The sequence below is a fragment of the Bombina bombina genome, chromosome 5 (genome assembly GCF_027579735.1).
Source record: "Bombina bombina isolate aBomBom1 chromosome 5, aBomBom1.pri, whole genome shotgun sequence".
NCBI lineage: Eukaryota > Metazoa > Chordata > Amphibia > Anura > Bombinatoridae > Bombina > Bombina bombina.
In genome coordinates this window covers 540484518-540506352 of record NC_069503.1, presented here as the reverse complement: position 1 = coordinate 540506352, position 21835 = coordinate 540484518, and the positions used below count along the sequence as shown (strand labels likewise).

Below are 21835 nucleotides of genomic sequence, written 5' to 3'. Positions count from 1 at the left end.
CAGCCCTCCTCTGGCTATACCCATGAGCCAGTGTCACTACTTTATCATTTTATAGTGCTGGGTGTTATTATACTGATGCAGATACCACTGATCCTATAACCAGCCCTCCTCTGGCTATACCCATGAGCCAGTGTCACTACTGTGTCATTATATAGTGCTGGGTGTTATTATACTGATGCAGATACCACTGATCCTATAACTAGCCCTCCTCTGGCTATACCCATGAGCCAGTGTCACTACTGTGTCATTATATAGTGCTTGGTGTTATACTGATGCAGATACCTCTGATCCTATAACCAGCCCTCCTCTGGCTATACCCATGTGCCAGTGTCACTACTGTGTCATTATATAGTGCTGGGTGTTATTATACTGATGCAGATACCACTGATCCTATAACCAGCCCTCCTCTGGCTATACCCATGAGCCAGTGTCACTACTGTATCATTATATAGTGCTGGGTGTTATTATACTGATGCAGATACCACTGATCCTATAACTAGCCCTCCTCTGGCTATACCCATGAGCCAGTGTCACTACTGTATCATTATATAGTGCTGGGTGTTATTATACTTATACAGATACCACTTACCCTATAACCAGCTCTCCTCTGGCTATACCCATGTGCCAGTGTCACTACTGTGTCATTATATAGTGCTGGGTGTTATTATACTGATGCAGATACCACTGATCCTATAACCAGCCCTCCTCTGGCTATACCCATGAGCCAGTGTCACTACTGTGTCATTATATAGTGCTTGGTGTTATACTGATGCAGATACCACTGACCCTATAACCAGCCCTCCTCTGGCTATACCCATGTGCCAGTGTCACTACTGTGTCATTATATAGTGCTTGGTGTTATACTGATGCAGATACCACTGATCCTATAACCAGCCCTCCTCTGGCTATACCCATGTGCCAGTGTCACTACTGTGTCATTATATAGTGCTTGGTGTTATACTGATGCAGATACCACTGACCATATAACCAGCCCTCCTCTGGCTATACCCATGAGCCAGTGTCACTACTGTGTCATTATATAGTGCTGGGTGTTATTATACTGATGCAGATACCACTGATCCTATAACCAGCCCTCCTCTGGCTATACCCATGTGCCAGTGTCACTACTGTGTCATTATATAGCGCTGGGTGTTATTATACTGATGCAGATACCACTGATCCTATAACCAGCCCTCCTCTGGCTATACCCATGAGCCAGTGTCACCACTGTGTCATTATATAGTGCTGGGCGTTATTATACTGATGCAGATACCACTGATCCTATAACCAGCCCTCCTCTGGCTATACCCATGTGCCAGTGTCACTACTGTGTCATTATATAGCGCTGGGTGTTATTATACTGATGCAGATACCACTGATCCTATAACCAGCCCTCCTCTGGCTATACCCATGAGCCAGTGTCACTACTGTATCATTATATAGTGTTGGGTGTTATTATACTGATGCAGATACCACTGATCCTATAACCAGCCCTCCTCTGGCTATACCAGTGTTATCATACTGATGCAGATACCACTGATCCTATAACCAGCCCTCCTCTGGCTATACCCATGAGCCAGTGTCACTACTGTGTCATTATATAGTGCTGGGTGTTATTATACTGATGCAGATACCACTGATCCTATAACCAGCCCTCCTCTGGCTATACCCATGAGCCAGTGTCACTACTTTATCATTTTATAGTGCTGGGTGTTATTATACTGATGCAGATACCACTGATCCTATAACCAGCCCTCCTCTGGCTATACCCATGAGCCAGTGTCACTACTGTGTCATTATATAGTGCTGGGTGTTATTATACTGATGCAGATACCACTGATCCTATAACTAGCCCTCCTCTGGCTATACCCATGAGCCAGTGTCACTACTGTGTCATTATATAGTGCTTGGTGTTATACTGATGCAGATACCACTGATCCTATAACCAGCCCTCCTCTGGCTATACCCATGTGCCAGTGTCACTACTGTGTCATTATATAGTGCTGGGTGTTATTATACTGATGCAGATACCACTGATCCTATAACCAGCCCTCCTCTGGCTATACCCATGAGCCAGTGTCACTACTGTATCATTATATAGTGCTGGGTGTTATTATACTGATGCAGATACCACTGATCCTATAACTAGCCCTCCTCTGGCTATACCCATGAGCCAGTGTCACTACTGTATCATTATATAGTGCTGGGTGTTATTATACTTATACAGATACCACTTACCCTATAACCAGCTCTCCTCTGGCTATACCCATGTGCCAGTGTCACTACTGTGTCATTATATAGTGCTGGGTGTTATTATACTGATGCAGATACCACTGATCCTATAACCAGCCCTCCTCTGGCTATACCCATGAGCCAGTGTCACTACTGTGTCATTATATAGTGCTTGGTGTTATACTGATGCAGATACCACTGACCCTATAACCAGCCCTCCTCTGGCTATACCCATGTGCCAGTGTCACTACTGTGTCATTATATAGCGCTTGGTGTTATACTGATGCAGATACCACTGATCCTATAACCAGCCCTCCTCTGGCTATACCCATGTGCCAGTGTCACTACTGTGTCATTATATAGTGCTTGGTGTTATACTGATGCAGATACCACTGACCATATAACCAGCCCTCCTCTGGCTATACCCATGAGCCAGTGTCACTACTGTGTCATTATATAGTGCTGGGTGTTATTATACTGATGCAGATACCACTGATCCTATAACCAGCCCTCCTCTGGCTATACCCATGTGCCAGTGTCACTACTGTGTCATTATATAGCGCTGGGTGTTATTATACTGATGCAGATACCACTGATCCTATAACCAGCCCTCCTCTGGCTATACCCATGAGCCAGTGTCACCACTGTGTCATTATATAGTGCTGGGCGTTATTATACTGATGCAGATACCACTGATCCTATAACCAGCCCTCCTCTGGCTATACCCATGTGCCAGTGTCACTACTGTGTCATTATATAGCGCTGGGTGTTATTATACTGATGCAGATACCACTGATCCTATAACCAGCCCTCCTCTGGCTATACCCATGAGCCAGTGTCACTACTGTATCATTATATAGTGTTGGGTGTTATTATACTGATGCAGATACCACTGATCCTATAACCAGCCCTCCTCTGGCTATACCAGTGTTATCATACTGATGCAGATACCACTGATCCTATAACCAGCCCTCCTCTGGCTATACCCATGAGCCAGTGTCACTACTGTGTCATTATATAGTGCTGGGTGTTATTATACTGATGCAGATACCACTGATCCTATAACCAGCCCTCCTCTGGCTATAACCATGAACCAGTGTCTCTACTGTGTCTTTATATTGTGCTTGGTGTTATACTGATGCAGATACCACTGATCCTATAACCAGCCCTCCTCTGGCTATAACCATGAGCCAGTGTCACTACTGTGTCTTTATATTGTGCTTGGTGTTATACTGATGCAGATACCACTGATCCTATAACCAGCCCTCCTCTGGCTATACCCATGAGCCAGTGTCACTACTGTGTCATTTTATAGTGCTGGCTGTTATTATACTGATGCAGATACCACTGATCCTATAACCAGCCCTCCTCTGGCTATACCCATGAGCCAGTGTCACTACTGTGTCATTATATAGTGCTGGGTGTTATTATACTGATGCAGATACCACTGATCCTATAACCAGCCCTCCTCTGGCTATACCCATGAGCCAGTGTCACTACTGTGTCATTATATAGTGCTTGGTGTTATACTGATGCAGATACCACTGATCCTATAACCAGCCCTCCTCTGGCTATACCCATGTGCCAGTGTCACTACTGTGTCATTATATAGTGCTGGGTGTTATTATACTGATGCAGATACCACTGATCCTATAACCAGCCCTCCTCTGGCTATACCCATGTGCCAGTGTCACTACTGTGTCATTTTATAGTGCTGGGTGTTATTATACTGATGCAGATACCACTGATCCTATAACTAGCCCTCCTCTGGCTATACCCATGAGCCAGTGTCACTACTGTATCATTATATAGTGCTGGGTGTTATTATACTTATACAGATACCACTTACCCTATAACCAGCCCTCCTCTGGTTATACTCATGTGCCAGTGTCACTACTGTGTCATTATATAGTGCTGGGTGTTATTATACTGATACAGATACCACTGATCCTATAACCAGCCCTCCTCTGGCTATACCCATGAGCCAGTGTCACTACTGTGTCATTATATAGTGCTTGGTGTTATACTGATGCAGATACCACTGACCCTATAACCAGCCCTCCTCTGGCTATACCCATGTGCCAGTGTCACTACTGTGTCATTATATAGTGCTTGGTGTTATACTGATGCAGATACCACTGATCCTATAACCAGCCCTCCTCTGGCTATACCCATGTGCCAGTGTCACTACTGTGTCATTATATAGTGCTGGGTGTTATTATACTGATGCAGATACCACTGATCCTATAACCAGCCCTCCTCTGGCTATACCCATGTGCCAGTGTCACTACTGTGTCATTATATAGTGCTTGGTGTTATACTGATGCAGATACCACTGACCCTATAACCAGCCCTCCTCTGGCTATACCCATGTGCCAGTGTCACTACTGTGTCATTATATAGTGCTTGGTGTTATACTGATGCAGATACCACTGATCCTATAACCAGCCCTCCTCTGGCTATACCCATGTGCCAGTGTCACTACTGTGTCATTATATAGTGCTTGGTGTTATACTGATGCAGATACCACTGATCCTTTAACCAGCCCTCCTCTGGCTATACCCATGAGCCAGTGTCACTACTGTGTCATTGTATAGTGCTGGGTGTTATTATACTGATGCAGATACCACTGATCCTATAACCAGCCCTTGTCTGGCTATACGCATGTGCCAATGTCACTACTGTGTCTTTGTATAGAGCTGGGTGTTATTATACAGATGCAGATAAACATCCAGTATTTCACTCAGGCTTTATTTATTCCATAACTTATCACCCAATATCGCTAGCAGTCTCTTGACAAGCCACTAACTTTATTCACACTACATATTTTTTTGTATTCCTATTATTTAATCAGAAAGAAAATATATACTAAGGTTGTGGCGGACACTGCAAGGTCTAGTCACGGACACCAGTCTCCGTTTACGGACACCTTGCCTGTCCCTGCCCCCAAGGCTGCATATCTGTTTAATTGAAATGATAGCAAAAATGCTAAAAATTCTCCTGTCTTTCAGGCAAGTTTTTCTCTGAAATACCAGGTCCTTAAAGGGTTACGAAATAATATATAATTATATAATTTGTTGTACTAAGAACTATATAAACCACATGTAAATTATTCTAGTTATATTTCATTATGTTCTCACAATTATTTGCAGGATCCATTACCATGGTCGATTTGCCCATTGAACAGCAACCTTTCAGCCTATAATGAGGAGTGTGAAAATGGTTCCCCTACTCAATACTTTTGGTATAGGGAAACCTTAAACATATCCTCCTCCATTTCAGAGGGTGGAGCCATCCAATGGGAACAGGCAGTTTGCTTAATTTTGGCTTGGTTTGCTGTCTACCTTTGTATTCTAAGAGGTCCAGAATCAACTGGTAAGGTGAGAGATCAATGAGTTAACTTTGTCACCACATGTAAACGTTCTTCAGTCTTGCAAGCAATTTGTAAGATAGAAAATTCCTTTTAAATGTTTAAGATTCACAACATCACTGAATTAACTGTAACATTAAAGGACCAGTCAACACATTAGATTTGCATAATCAACAAATGCAAGATAACAAGACAATGCAATATCACTTAGTCTGAACTTCAAATGAGTAGTAGATTTTTTTATAACAAATTTCAAAGTTATGTATATTTCCACACCCCTTGTACCATATGATAGCAATCAGCCAATCACAAATGCATATACGTATAGTCTGTGAATTCTTGCACATGCTCAGTAGGATCTGGTGTCTCAAAAATTGTAAATATAAAAGACTGTGCACATTTTTTTTAATGGAAGTAAATTGGAAAGTTGTTTAAAATGACATGCTGTATCTGAATCATGAAAATTCAATTTAACCTGAGTGTCCCTTTAATAGTACTTGTTATTGAACCAGCATAAAAATTAACTACATTTTTATTTACTTTAAAAATCATGTTTGCTTGCAAATCGAGATACATTTAGTGAAACCAGACTTTGTTATTGTGCTCATGGTTTGAAAAATAGGTATATAAATGTTATAAGTGTCTTGATCATAAACATGAAGCAAGGCCAAGGAAATATTTATATATGCAAATGCACTTCCTAATTGCCCATTTACGAGTTAACTGCCACTGTATTTCACCTTTATCAATAAATATGCCACAAAAGGTTAACATAAAATGACAAACCTGGGAGTAAATTATTATTTTCTAGGTTAGTCTGTACAATAGATTTGATATAAAGTGAAAACTTGATCAAATTTCACTTTTTGCACCTTTGCAATAGGATTACAGATTTACATTTAGTGGTAGATTTATCAATGGTCGAGTGGACATTATTCGCTGTAGCAAATCAAGTCCGCTTCACCTCGCCATTTATCATTGCAGAAGCATTTAATGTAAAATGCTTGTGCAATACAGTCCCCTGCACATTCGCGGCCAATCGGCTGCAAGCAGGGGGTGTCAATCATCCCGATTGTATCAGATCGGGATGATTTCAGTCCGCCATCTAAAAGTTGGCAGAGAAGTTAAGGAGCAGTTGCTTCTTAGCTTCCATTTCAGGTGGCCCTGAAATTTTGTGCGTAGAAAGCAACATCCGCTGCTTGATAAATCTACCCCTTAATGTCCTCAATTCATAAAAATCTAATTGTCATTATATTTATAAAAATCAAAACATTCTAACAAAGGGGGTCGATCACAATCCTTTCGAAAAGTTTTTTTTAATGATTTAGCGGGAATATTCACCATTAAAGTCTATAGGGATTTTTTGTAGATAAACTTTTCTAAAGGACTGTGATCGACCGCATACTGTTTCCTCACATATTCCACATGAAAGGCCTACTAATACAGGTATCAATCACATACCTTTAGAAAAATGAAAAGCCTACTAATACAGGTGTCAATCACAACCCTTTAGAAAAATGAAAAGCCTACTAATACAGGTGTCAATCACAAACCTTTAGAAACATGAAAAGCCTACTAATACAGGTGTCAATCACAAACCTTTAGAAACATGAAAAGCCTACTAATACAGGTGTCAATCACAAACCTTTAGAAACATGAAAAGCCTACTAATACAGGTGTCAATCACAAACCTTTAGAAACATGAAAAGCCTACTAATACAGGTGTCAATCACAAACCTTTAGAAACATGAAAAGCCTACTAATACAGGTGTCAATCACAAACCTTTAGAAAAATGTATCTAATGGTCTTCAACAGAAAAGCACCTTTATGGTCTATGGGGATTTTTGTAGATAAATTATTAGAAAATTTGTTCTAAAAGAAATTGTGATCTACCCTATATTTTGATTTGTAAATCCCCTTAAACTAATGAGGAATTTAGTAGAAGTAATGAAAATTATCTGCTGACATTGACAGTGAGAAAATAATTTACAATCACCGAGATTACAAGTTGTGCGCTAAACCGGGTGCATAAATAACGCAAAAAAATGAGTGGTTTCGCACTCTCCATAGCGCTGCCATTACAAGTTAGTGAAAAACCTTCTTTTGTTGTGCGTTAAGCCCCATACAGCACAAAACCCAAGGCCAGACTTGACATGTTTGTGCATGTTTTCCCCCATAGACATCAATGGAGAGAAACTGTTAGAAAAAAACTAACACCTGTGATCGCGGAATTGTGATCACCGTAACTCAATCCCCATTGATGTCTATGGGGAAAAGAATGATATGTTTAAACCTAACACCCTAACAGAAACCCCTAGTCTAAATACCCCTATTCCGCCGCCCCTGACACCGCCAACACTAAATAAAGTGATTAACCCCTAAACCGCCCCCCCCCCACAATGCAAATAACTAATTTAATATCTAAGCCCCCTAACAGCCCCTAAATTAACCCCAATTACATAAAATTAAAATAAAAAATCCTAACATTACTTAAGAAAAACTAAGATTAAATTAAAATAAATAAATTTAAAATTATAGAAAAAAATAAACCAAATTATCAAAAATAAAAAAATTAAACCTACTCTAATACCTCTATAAAAAAACAAAAACAAAATAAAAACACCCCCTAATCTAACACTAAGCTACCAATAGCACTTAAAAAAGGGCCTTTTAACTAACACTAAAAAGACCTAAGCTACCCATTGCCTTTTAAGGGGCATTTGTATGGGATATGTCCTTAAAAGGGCATTCAGCTCTTTTGCAGCACATTAAAATAAAAAAATCCCTTACCTAAAAAAAAAAACACCCCAAAAAATAAAAAATAAAAACTCCCAAATAGGTACTCACCGTCCCTAAAGTCTGGCGGAGAAGGTCTTCTTCCAGGTGATGAAGGTCTTCTTCCATGCAGTGACATCTTCATCTAGTGCGGGGACCTCTTCGGCAAAGGCAGAGCGGAGGTGGCCAAGGAGCAAGAACGCTGGCCACGGAGCCATCCAGCGTGGAGGATCCTCTTTATGCGATCAGTGCTGCACCCTGAAGCTTGGATGCAAGGTTCCTGTTTTATATTTGGGGTACCTTGCATTCCTATTGGTTGAAAAAGAAAAATCAGCCAAAAGGATGAGAGCTACTGAAATCAGCCATAGGATTTCAGTAGCCCTCATCCTATTGGCCAATAGAAATGCAAGGTACCCCAAATATAAAACGGGTACCTTGCATTTAATCTTCAGTGTGCAGCATCGATCGCATGAAGAGGATCCTCCACGCTGGATGGCTCCGCGGCAACCTCCACTCTACGCCGCCTCCGCCCTGGATGAAGATAGAAGAGTTCCCTGTGCTGGATGAAGATGTCGCCACCTGGAAAAAGACCTTCACTGCCTGAAAGAAGACCTTCTCTGCCGGACTTCAGGAACGGTGAGTATCTATTTGGGGGTTAGACTTAAGCTTTTCTTTGGGGGGGGTTTAGATTAGGGATTTTTTTTATTTTAATGGGCTGCAAAAGAGCTGATTGCCCTTTTAAGGGCAATGCCCATACAAATGTCCCTTTAGGGGCAATGGGTAGCTTTGTTTTTTTTAGTATTAGTTTTTTTTTATTTTGGGGGGTTATGTGGGTGGGTGGGTTTACTTTAAGGAGTAACTTGTACTTTATTTTCATAGAAGAGCTGATCCCTTTAGGGCAATGCACTACAAAAGGCCATTTTAAGGGTTATTGGTAATTTAAGCCTAGATTTAGAGTTCTGCGTTAGCCATCAAAACCAGCGTTAAGGGGTCCTAACGCTGCTTTTTACCGCCCGCTGGTATTTAGAGTCAGCCAGGAAAGGGTCTAACGCTCACTTTCCATTCGCAACTTTTCCATACCGCAGATCCTCTTACGCCAATTGCGTATCCTATCTTTTCAATGGGATCTTCCTAACGCCGGTATTTAGAGTCTTGGCTGAAGTGAGCGTTACACCTCTACCGACAAGAATCCAGCCTCAGAAAAAAGTCAGGAGTTAAGAGCTTTATGGGCTAACACCGGTTCATAGAGCTCTTTACTACTGTGCTCTAAAGTACACTAACACCCATAAACTACCTATGTACCCCTAAACCGAAGTCCCCCCACATCACTGCCACTCTAATAAAAAAAATTTAACCCCTAATCTGCCGACCGCACACCGCCGCCACCTACATTATCCCTATATACCCCTAATCTGCTGTCCCTAACATCGCCAACCCCTACATAATATTTATTAACCCCTAATCTGCCCCCCCCCAACGTCGCCGCTACCTTACCTACACTTATTAACCCCTAATCTGCCGACTGGACCTCGCCACCACTATAATAAATGTATTAACCCCTAAACCGCCGTACTCCCGCCTTGCAAACCCTATAATAAATAGTATTAACCCCTAATCTGCCCTCCCTAACATTGGCGACACCTAACTTCAAGTATTAACCCCTAATCTGCCGACCGGACCTCACCGCTACTCTAATAAATGTATTAACCCCTAAAGCTAAGTCTAACCCTAACCCTAACACCCCCCTAAGTTAAATATAATTTTTATCTAATTAAATAAATTAAATATTATTAACTAAAGTATTCCTATTTAAATCTAAATACTTAACTGTAAAATAAACCCTAATATAGCTACAATATAACGAATAATTATATTGTAGCTATTTTAGGATTTATATTTATTTTACAGGCAACTTTGTATTTATTTTAACTAGGTACAATAGCTATTAAATAGTTATTTACTATTTAATAGCTACCTAGTTAAAATAATTACAAAATTACCTGTAAAATAAATCCTAAATTACAATTAAACCTAACACTACACTATCAATAAATAAATTAAATAAATTAACTACAAGTTAACTACAAGTACCTACAATTAAATCAACTAAACTAAATTACAAAAAAAAAACCCACTAAATTACAAAAAATAAAAAAAGATTACAAGAATTTTAAGCTAATTACACCTACTCTAAGCCCCCTAAAAAAATAACAAAGCCCCCCAAAATAAAAAAATGCCCTACCCTATTCTAAAATAAAAAGTTAACTGCTCTATTACCTTACCAGCCCTTAAAAGGGCTTTTTGCGGGGCATGCCCCAAAGAAATCAGCTCTTTTGCCTGTAAAAAAAACATACAATACCCCCCCCAACATTACAACCCACCACCTACATACCCCTAATCTAACTCACCCAAACGCCCCTTAAAAAACCTAACACTAAGCCCCTGAAGATCTTCCTACCTTGTCTTCACCCAGCCGGGTATCACCGATCCGTCCAGAAGAGGGTCCGAAGTCTTCATCCTTTCCGGCCAGAAGAGGTCCTCCAGAGGGTCCGAAGTCTTCATCCTATCCGGCCAGAAGAGGTCCTCCAGAGGGTCGGAAGTCTTCATCCAGGCGGCATCTTCTATCTTCTTCCATCCAGAGCGAAGCGGGTCCATCTTGAAGCAGCCGACGCGGAGCCATCCTTCCTCACCGACGGACTAACGACGAATGAAAGTTCCTTTAAATGACGTCATCCAAGATGGCGTCCCTCGAATTCCGATTGGCTGAGGTCCGGTCGGAAGATTAGGGGTTAATAAGTGTAGGTAAGGTAGCGGCGACGTTGGGGGGCAGATTAGGGGTTAATAAATATAATATAGGGGTCGGCGGTGTTAGGAGCAGCAGATTAGGGGTACATAGGTATAATGTAGGTGGCGGCGGTGTACGGAGCGGCAGATTAGGGGTTAATAATAATATGCAGGGGTCAGCGATAGCGGGGGCGGCAGATTAGGGGTTAATAAGAGTAAGGTTAGGGGTGTTTAGACTCGGGGTACATGTTAGGGTGTTAGGTGCAGACTTAGGAAGTGTTTCCCCATAGGAAACAATGGGGCTGCGTTGGGAGCTTAACGCTGCTTTTTTGCAGTTATGAGGTTTTTTTGCAGCTCAAACGGCCCCATTGTTTCCTATGGGGGAATCGTGCACAAGCACGTTTTTCAAGCTGGCCGCTACCGTAAGCAACGCTGGTATTGAGAGTTGAAGTGGCGGTAAATATGCCTCTACGCTCCTTTTTGGAGCCTAACGGAGCCCTTCAGAAAACTCTAAATACCAGCATTATTTAAAAGGTGCGGGGAAAGAAAACATGCATAGCTAACGCACCCCTTTGGCCGCAAAACTCTAAATCTAGGCCTTAGTGTTAGATTAGGGGGTGTTTTTATTTTGGGGGGCTTTTTTATTTTTATAGGGGTATTATATTAGGTTTAATTTTTCTATTTTTGATAATTTGGTTTATTTTTTTCTGTAATTTTAGACTTTTATTTTTTGTAATTTTAGATTTATTTATTTAAAAAAAAAAGTAATGTAAGGATTTTTTATTTTAATTTTAACTTAGTATTTTTGTATTTTATGTAATTGGGGTTAATTTATGGGGTGTTAGGTTAGGGGGCTTAGTGATTAAATTAATTATTTGCATTGTGGGGGGGTGGCAGTTTAGGGGTTAATAGTGTAATTAGCTCTATTTCATTGTGGGGGATGGAGGTTTAGGGGTTAATAGTGTAATTAGGTTTATTGCATTGTGGGGAGTGGCAGTTTAGGGGTTAACAGTTTTAGTTTAGTAGTAGCAATGGGGGGACCGGCGGTTTAGGGGTTAATAGGTTTATTTAATGTTGGCAATGTGGGTGGGTGGTAATTTAGGGGTTAATAGGTTAATTATAGTAGTAGCAATGTGGGTGGGCGGCGGTTTAGGGGTTAATACTTTATTTTAGTGTTGGTGATGTGGGTGGGCGGCGGATTAGGGGTTAATAGGTTAATTATACTATTTGCAATGCGGGGGATGACAGTTTAGGGGTTAATAGGTAGTTTATGGGTGTTAGTGTACTTTGTAACATTTTAGTTATGAGTTTTGTGAAACATTTTTGATACTTGAGACCTCATATCTTTAAGCCCTTATAACTTTCTTATGCATTTTTTTAAAAATATTTTATATCAGACAGTGTTAATATGAGTGTAACTGCACTGTTAAATGCATTTTTTATGACACATTTTTTATTTGAGAGTAACAGTAAACTAGATCTCAAGCGAACAAGTTTACTTTTAACTTGTAATACGCATGCTACTTCCGATGCGCGCAAACACCCGCGATAAACCCCTTATCGTTTGCATGTAACAGCGCTCCACTCATAATCTGGCCCATAGTGTTACAGGGTCACTCAGAGTCACCAATGAATTAGAGCATGTAATTTTTTGACTATAGTGACTATTATAATGACTAATGAGCGGACACCTGTAGTGATTTCAAAGCAAATTCTTTTGATTTTTGAAAATTATACAACAGAAAAATCTAGTTAAATCTATGGACAAATGAGGAATTATAAGACTTTTCACATGAATTTTCCACATGCCATAGATAATGTAATGTTGAAAGTGACTGTCACTATAATAAATATATTAACCCCTAAACCGCCGCACTCCTGCATCGCAAACACTAGTTAAATATTATTAACCCCTAATCTGCCGTCCCTAACATCGCCGACACCTACCTACATTTATTAACCACTAATCTGCCGCCCCCAACATCGCCGCCACTATATTAAATGTATTAACCCCTAAACCTAACCCCCCCTAACTTAAATATAATTACAATAAATCTAAATAAAATTACTACAATTAACTAAATTATTCCTATTTAAAACTAAATACTTACCTATAAAATAAACCCTAAGATAGCTACAATATAACTAATAGTTACATTGTAGCTATCTTAGGGTTTATTTTTATTTTACAGGCAACTTTGTATTTATTTTAACTAGGTAGAATAGTTATTAAATAGTTATTAACTATTTAATAACTACCTAGTTAAAATAAAGATAAATTTACCTGTAAAATAAAACCTAACCTAAGTTACAATTACACCTAACACTACACTATAATTAAATAAATTAACTAAATTAAATACAATTAATTACAATTAAATAAAAGTATCTAAAGTACGAAAAAAACAAACACTAAATTACAGAAAATAATAAAATAATTACAAGATTTTTAAACTAATTACACCTACTCTAATCCCCCTAACAAAAAAAAAGAAAAAAAAAGCCCTACCCTACACTAAATTACAAATAGCCCTTAAAACCCACCACCCACACAACCAACCCTACTCTAAAACCCACCCAATCCCCCCTTAAAAAAATCTAACACTAACCCCCTGAAGATCACCCTATTGTGAGACGTCTTCACCCAACCGGGCAGAAGTCTTTATCCAAGCCGGGCAGAAGAGGTCCTCCAGACGGGCAGAAGTCTTCATCCAGATGGCATCTTCTATCTTCATCCATCCGGCGCAGAGCGGGTCCATCTTCAAGACATCCGACGCGGAGCATCCTCTTCTTTCTTTGTCCGACGACTGAATGAAGGTTCCTTTAAATGACGTCATCCAAGATGGCGTCCCTTCAATTCTGATTGGCTGATAGAATTCTATCAGCCAATAGGAATTAAGGTAGAAAAAATCCTATTGGCTGATGCAATCAGCCAATAGGATTGAAGTTCAATCCTATTGGCTGATTGATTGAGCTGGCATTCTATTGGCTGTTCCAATCAGCCAATAGAATGCCAGTTCAATCCTATTGGCATTTTGTAATTAATATGTTAAGCATTCAAACACTTAGGGCCGGTGTTCTAAAGTAAATGGTATACCATAGGAATGTTTATACCACGTCACTTCCGGTGACGTATTATCAGCTGTTGGAGCAGTGTGGCGCACAATGTGCATGCACAAGGTCCGTGTAATGTGTGACAGGAGCTGTTGTGTTGAGCAGCCAGATACTGCTAATCAGCTCTGTGACAGTTTGCACATTAGTGGGGATCAGTTAGACAGCTTCATGTCAACAATGTGTTCAGCAGTACTGTGAAGTTTGTGCCTTGCAGAGCTTATGATCCTTATGTCTATTACCTACATTAGCCGACAGTTCATTTTATTGCGCTCCTCACAATAGAACTGACGTTAACGCCAATGAGAAGCATGGGATCACGGCACTATTCACGCTGCCGCGATCCCATGTTGAAGACAAGGCTAATGGCACACATGCTGTTCACAGGAGCGCGCATAGCCAGAGCATCAGCTGTTTGGAGGAGGTTGAGCCTCTTGCACATGCGCATTGAGCGTCACACCCCTCCAGCAGCTGAGTCACGTGACCTAAAGTGACGTGGTATACACATTCCTATGCGGTATACCATTTTCTTTAGAACATCGGATTACTAGTAGCATGCTCACTGTTGTGCGAGAGAGATATTGGATTTATCATGGCTGTTTGCGTGTGTCAGGAGGAGCACTCGTATTACAAGTTGAAAGTAAATGCGAATGCATGAGCGCAGTCGTGATTTATGCTACAATGATTGCCGCAACCTCTGGTTAACTGTTACATGAAACTAAAGAGTGTCATAAAACACATCAAAAATTCATTGAAAGTACAGTTACTCTCATAATAACACTAATAAAAACGATTTAAAAAAATATTGTACAAAAACATTATAAGGGCTCAAAGATATGAGGTCTTAGGCAAAGAGCTTTAACACAGAGATACTCACATATAATGTACATGTCTAAATATGTATATGTATGTGTGTGTATATATATATATATATACTGTGTATATATGTATATACACACACATAAATACATATTTACACATATGTAGACATATATTTAAGTGCATTGGAGCCCTTTGCAGTTAAGTAGCAGAAAACATATAAAATCATATTTATTCAATATTCATATTTAATAAAGTAAATAAATAAAGTAATAAATACTTTGTATATACTGTAAATATTTCACATTGCAATGTTCTGCACATAGGGGCATATGGTCTATGTATTTTTACCTATGTATAATTATAGTTATATATATATATACTGTATGTATATATATATATATATATAGGTATATATATATATATATATATATATATATATATATATATATATATATATATATATATATATATATATATATATATATATATATATATATATATATATATATATAGGTATAGATATATATTTTACCAAAAGACCATCAGTTATATATATATAGAAATATCTATTTATGAATAAATAGAACATAGTCTGCAATGTCGAGAAAATTGGAATGTGAAATATTCATATTTTTATGTTGGGTTAGCACACTTGAGAAAATGTGATCGGGTTTGCGCGTCAGGAGGTTGTTAGGATTTTTTCCACTTTTTGTGCTCCATTGAAGTCTATAGGGAAATACGTTAACGCAGTGGCGATATTCGCAGTTCATGTTTTAGTGTGCTTCGGGTTAGAAAAAACTTTTTAATTTTAACTTGTTATACATGAGCTACCGGGAGTGATGAATAGAACTCCACTCATAATCTAGTCTTTAATTGGAAACATTGCAATTTAATTTGTGTACAAGCTTTATAGTCTAATAGTGTGAATTGAACTTGAATAACAATCTCGTGTATCAACTTGTGTGCTGAGCACAGGCAAGTTGTGCAAACTGACAAGGAATGCCTTTTGAAACATGCATAAATGGGTTTTAAACTATTACAAGGTACTTTATTGTGAAAGTGCAAAAAAGGTTTGAAAAGCTGCTGGAGAGTTTTCTGATTTACCAGAATACCAGTGTCAAATTATGCCCATGGAAAGTATAGTGAGTGTTTTCCTGGTTCAAATTAATTTGAAAAGATATGGGTTCTCATTAGATTTTGAATGAATTAAAAACGACATTAAAAAAGCTTGTATATTTTACAAGGGAATTCTAATTTATTGGAATGGACCCCTTTATGATTCCTTGTTGTCAATCCATCTTCCCAAACCACCAATATTTTCAACCAATGTTTGTTAATACAAATTTAAAATCGAAAACTGTATATTGTGTATTATATATTATTTCTCTAGCAATATGCCCTTAGATAGTACTTTGATTATTTTTCATTATTTTGTTTACTGAGTACTTGCTTGTTAGTAAGCAAATACTGTTGTGCATAATCCTATAATATGACAATGCTGTTCAATTGATGTGGATATACCATGGACAAATTAACTGATGCTGTCAAAAGGGATTGCAAATTATTTGTTATATATTGTTATCAGGGAAGTAGGAGCTGCTAATCTATTGGAACAATAGAGCCCAACAGGCTTCCAATTTACCACACTTGTTGTGTATTGATAGTGGATAGAATTAGTCTGGAGTCACGCAAACTCATTGTTATATCACATAGAAAGCAGACACTCATCTAATTGTCAGGAAGGCATTCAACTAATTGGTTCCTGTATTAGCCAATCAAACATTGAGCTGTAAACTAATCGGGACTTGTGTCATCTGGTTTTCTTCCATTGGCTGGCTTACAGCCAGGCTGCTAATTTGTTATAACTCCTCATTTTAAGGTTTCCTGATTGTTAATTAATTTATGTCTGAGAAATAGGGAGTTTGTTTCATCTTATTACACCTGGAATGAGATAAGGAGTGCTATTTATACTCAGTAAAACAGATTTACCAAACTTCAAGTTTCGACTGTGTCCCTGGTATGAATGATATATTTACACTTGCGATTCCTGTTTCACTGAGATGGCAGTGACCTAAATGTCTGCACTACAGACCCTGTCCATTAGAGTGGTACTAAATATTACTAGACTCACCCTGGCAGACCAGACAAGGACATGTTGACTTGTTGACATGTTGACTCCTCTCACCAGCAACCCCTTCCTTTTGAAGTATGTTGATCCAAAGGAAGACAACAAAAATCCAATGTGTTAATTAATCTTGTGGTTAAAAGTTAAAGGGAATTAAAACCAAAAATGTTTCTTTCATGTTTCAGATAGAGCATGTGCTATTTAAAGACTTTTAGATTTTCTAATTTACATCTATTATCAAATTTTCTTTGTTCTCTTCTTCATTTTGTTGGAAAGCTAGGAAGTAAGTGCATGCTTGTGTCTAGAGCACTATATGGCAGCAGTTTTGCAACAATATTATCTATTTGCAATACCACAAGATAGCTGCATTCTTTCCTGCAATGTAAAGCGCTCCAGACACATACCTGGGTATCTCTTCAACAAAGAACACCATGGGAATTAATCAAATTTGATAATAGAAGTAAATTTGAAACTTTTTTTTAACCTGATTCACAAATGAAAAAATTGGGGTTTCATATCCTTCTAATTATCCCAAGTTACTTGATTTTTCCTTGGATCATCATCATGTGCTAGATATTAATGTGGACTTTACTGTTACCTACAACATTTTTTCCCCTACTTTTTAAAAATATAAATGCAATTTAAGTTGAACATTTGAAAAAAAATGAGAGATGGAAAGATAGAGAGATAGATGATAGATAGATAAATTAAATATATATACAGTATATAGAGAGATATAGATAGGCAGATAGATAGATAGATAGATAGATAGATAGATAGGATATATACTGTATATATATATATATATATATATATATATATATATATATATATATATATATATATATATATATATATATATATATAGAGATAGAGAGAGAGAGAGAGAGAGAGAGAGAGAGAGAGAGAGAGAGAGAGAGAGAGAGAGAGAGAGAAAGAGATAGATAGATGGATAAAAACAAACAAAAACAACTATGTATTGTATTGTACATTTGATATATGTAGCAAATCAGTAGACTACAATTATATCATCATAAACGTACAAATAAAGCATGATGTTTTCTTCACAGGTTGTCTATGTCACAGCATCATTACCATACATTGTCCTTCTCATATATTTGGTCAGAGGTCTTACATTACACGGGGCAGTGAATGGCCTAGCCTACATGTTTACACCCAAGGTAAGTACAAGATAACCTTTTTCCTTTTACAAATTGCAAATTACTTAAAATGATAGTAAATCCGAACGTTTAACAAATGCTAAGATTACCATCACTAAAAATAAATTGGAGTTTAAGTGATCAGTTATTAAAAAAAACGGGTGCTAAACTCACCCTGACTGTGCAGCTGCAGCTTGCTAAACTCAGAGCCCCCAGCCGCCCACGGCACAGCGCTCTTCTACCAATGAGGTGACGCTTTCATCTCTAAACCAATAGCCATGCTAGCATACAGAACACTGTCAGCTGGCACGCACAGCTATTGGTTTAGAGGTGCAAATGTCACATCATTGATGGAGAGCGTTGTGCTGTGGGAGGCTAGAGCCGCTGAGTTTATCAAGCTGCAGCGGCACAGTCAGGGTGAGTTTAGTTCCCTTTTTTAATAACTGATGGCTTAACCCCCTAACGACCAGCATCGTACCCTGTACGATGCTGGTCGTTATGCCCTTAAGGACCAGCGATGTACCCTGTACGTCTCTGCAGTCCTGGGCTTCTCTCTGCTGTGATCTCACTCATAATTGCAAGATTGCATTATTTCTGCATGCCCCACGAGTAGGTCACTGCAGAAATAGAGTTGCAGAGTTACCGAAGCAGAGTGACATAAATAATGTCACTCTGTATTATTTATGTATCTAACTATACCTATATATAATCGTGTGCATATATATATATTTATATGTAATAAAAAAACATCAGATATATGTAGAAATATGTATTTATGAATAAATAGAACATAATCTGCTTTATGAAGAACATTGGAATGTAAAATATTCATATTTTTATGTCGGGTTAGAGAACTTGATAATATGCGTTTGGGTTAGAGCAAGAGTGGGGTGTTTTTCCACTTTTCTCCATTGAGAGGGGAGAGAGATCGCAAAAGAGAAGTGGGGAGAGAGAGCGCAAAAGAGAGGGTGGGGGAGAGAGAGCGCAAAAGAAAGACGGGAGAGAGAGAGCGCGCAAAAGAGAGGGGGGAGAGCGCGCAAAAGAGAGGGGAGAGAGAAAGCAAAAGAGAGGGGGGAGAGATGGAGCAAAAGAGAGGAGAGAGAGCAAAAGAGAGGGGGGAGAGAGAGAGTAAAAGAGAGGGGGGAGAGAGAGAGAGCAAAAGAGAGGGTGGAGAGAAAGCAAAAGAGAGGGGGGAGAGATGGAGCAAAAGAGAAGAGAGAGAGCAAAAGAGAGGGGGGAGAGAGAGAGTAATAGAGAGGGGGGAGAGAGAGCAAAAGAGAGGGGGGAGATAAAGCAAAAGAGAGGGGGAAGAGATGGAGCAAGGGGTGGGACTGCTGTACTGCAAAAATGGCCCATACACACACACATTAGATTAGAACTCTGGCAAATTTTCGAAAACAGCCACAAATGCCCTCAAAATAGAGTGCATTATAGTTTTTTTATTAAAAGAATGTAGTATTTTTTTAAAAATAAAAAACAACTGTACTAGGCAGTTTTGGGGCTTTAAAGTTGGTGGAAGTGGGGTGTTAGAAAAAAAAATGGCACTAAAAAGTACCTTTACATTGCAGTCTAACTCTAAGGGAACTGTGTTTTCCCTGCAAATATATATGTGTATGATTATATACATATATAAAGTATTTATGTGTTAATATGTGTATACACACACATCATAGCCCTTCTCAATCAAACACTTTGTCATATACCTTTTAACCTTTATAAAACATTTTTATTAAAAAGTGCATATACTTCTGTAATACTTTATTTTAATATGTTTGTGATCTGTTTTGTGCAACTTTATTTTTAACCCTTACACTTTGGAGAATAGAGATTAAGAAAAAAAATACCCAGAGTATTAAAGGAACATTAAACCCAATTTTTTTTGTTCATGATTCAGATAGAGAATACTATTGTAACCATTTGAGTGCTAAGCTTGATTTAAGTTTTTTTGGTTTTTAACTATTTTTAAACAATTTTTTTTTTACCCAGATCCCCAAGACTAATACCGTTGGAAAGGTTAGGCAATTACCTTTCCAACGGTGGATCTTGGGGGTCTGTAGCTGCTTAGATGCCTGAGATACAGGCTTCTAAGCAGCATGCTCCCTTTCAATATCTTGTCCATTGTAATTTTTAAATAAAGTTGCGCGGTGACGTCATCACGTCATTGCGTGTGATGTCACTGCACATAATGGGAAGCTCCGGCGATGCCTGTCACTATACATGACTGATCGCCGGGGTGGGAGTAGATGGGAGCCCCCAGATTTCTAGTGTACATGGGAGAGCCAATCTCAAGAGGCATCTATGTGCAGCCACCAATCAGCAGCTTCTAAGCCTATCTGGATATGCTTTTTGGCAAAGGATATCAAGAGAATTAAGCAAATTAGATAATAGAAGTAAATTGGAAAGCTGTTTACTCTTTCTAAATCATGAAAGAAAAAAAATTGGGTTTTATGTCCTTTTAAGAGTTTCTAGAAAGCTTTGTGAAAGTGCCAAGCCTCGTTTATATCCTGAATGCATAGATCTGATGTTGCATGCGAAGTTCTTCCAGTGACAGGGGCTTGAAAAGATGGAGATCTCCCACCTCCTGTTACTGTTGTAGTATGCTTGGGTTTAATGCATACTTTGATGGGTAAATCTAATATGTCTGGGAGTTGCTTGGCATGTGACCACCTTGCCAATGTCTTGTGCATCACTAGAATATAGCATGTTGCTTTTTAAAGGAAAAGTCTAATCAAAATTAAAATTTCATGATTCAGATAGAACATGCAATTTTAAGCAACTTTCTAATTTAATCCTAATATCAAGTTTTCTTTGTTCTCTTGGTATCTTTATTTTAATGTAAGCTTACGAGCTGGCCCATTTTTGGTTCAGAAACTAGGTAGCGCTTGCTGATTGGTGGCTATATTTAGACACCAAACAGAAAACGCAATCCAGGTGCTGATCCAAAAATGGGCCAGGTCCTATGTTCACATTACTGCTTTTTCAAATAAAGATACCAAGAGAACGAAGAAAAATTGATAATAGGAGTAAATTAGAAAGTTGCTTAAAATTGCATGGTCTATTTGAATCATGAAAGTTTAATTTTGACTACACTATTCCTTTAAGAAAGGAGTTTAGTTTTCTCATTTCTTCAGGTTTGCGGACATATTTTCTTTCCTGTGATTACTGGAATTGCATTGTTTTGTGCATAATGTATGGAAGAGAGGGTCATAAGAGAGGTATTCATAAGTGTATTTACTATGAACGTTAAAAAAATCTGTAAGCTGATTTATTCACTTTTCCAGAAAGTTATTTTATTATTTTTTTATAAAATACAATACACTTAATTTTGGAGCATTTGGGGCACATTTATAAAATTAACCAGAGATCTGATCTATGGTTGATTTTAAAATCACTAATTGCTACCACGAGCTTGTGTTAGCAATAACCAGCCACCTGCAATGGCTGATTAATCATCG

General features: G+C 38.6%; 1 protein-coding gene across 1 annotated transcript in view; it reads left to right on the top strand.

Moving 5' to 3' along the window:
- SLC6A20 (solute carrier family 6 member 20) overlaps nucleotides 1–21835 on the top strand; it is a 206537-nt gene that overhangs the window by 57859 nt on the left and 126843 nt on the right. The window contains exons 4-5 of the mRNA XM_053715789.1: nucleotides 5385–5612; nucleotides 18291–18401. Of these exons, the coding sequence (XP_053571764.1) occupies nucleotides 5385–5612; nucleotides 18291–18401 (339 nt within the window). The remainder of the gene's footprint in view (nucleotides 1–5384; nucleotides 5613–18290; nucleotides 18402–21835) is intronic.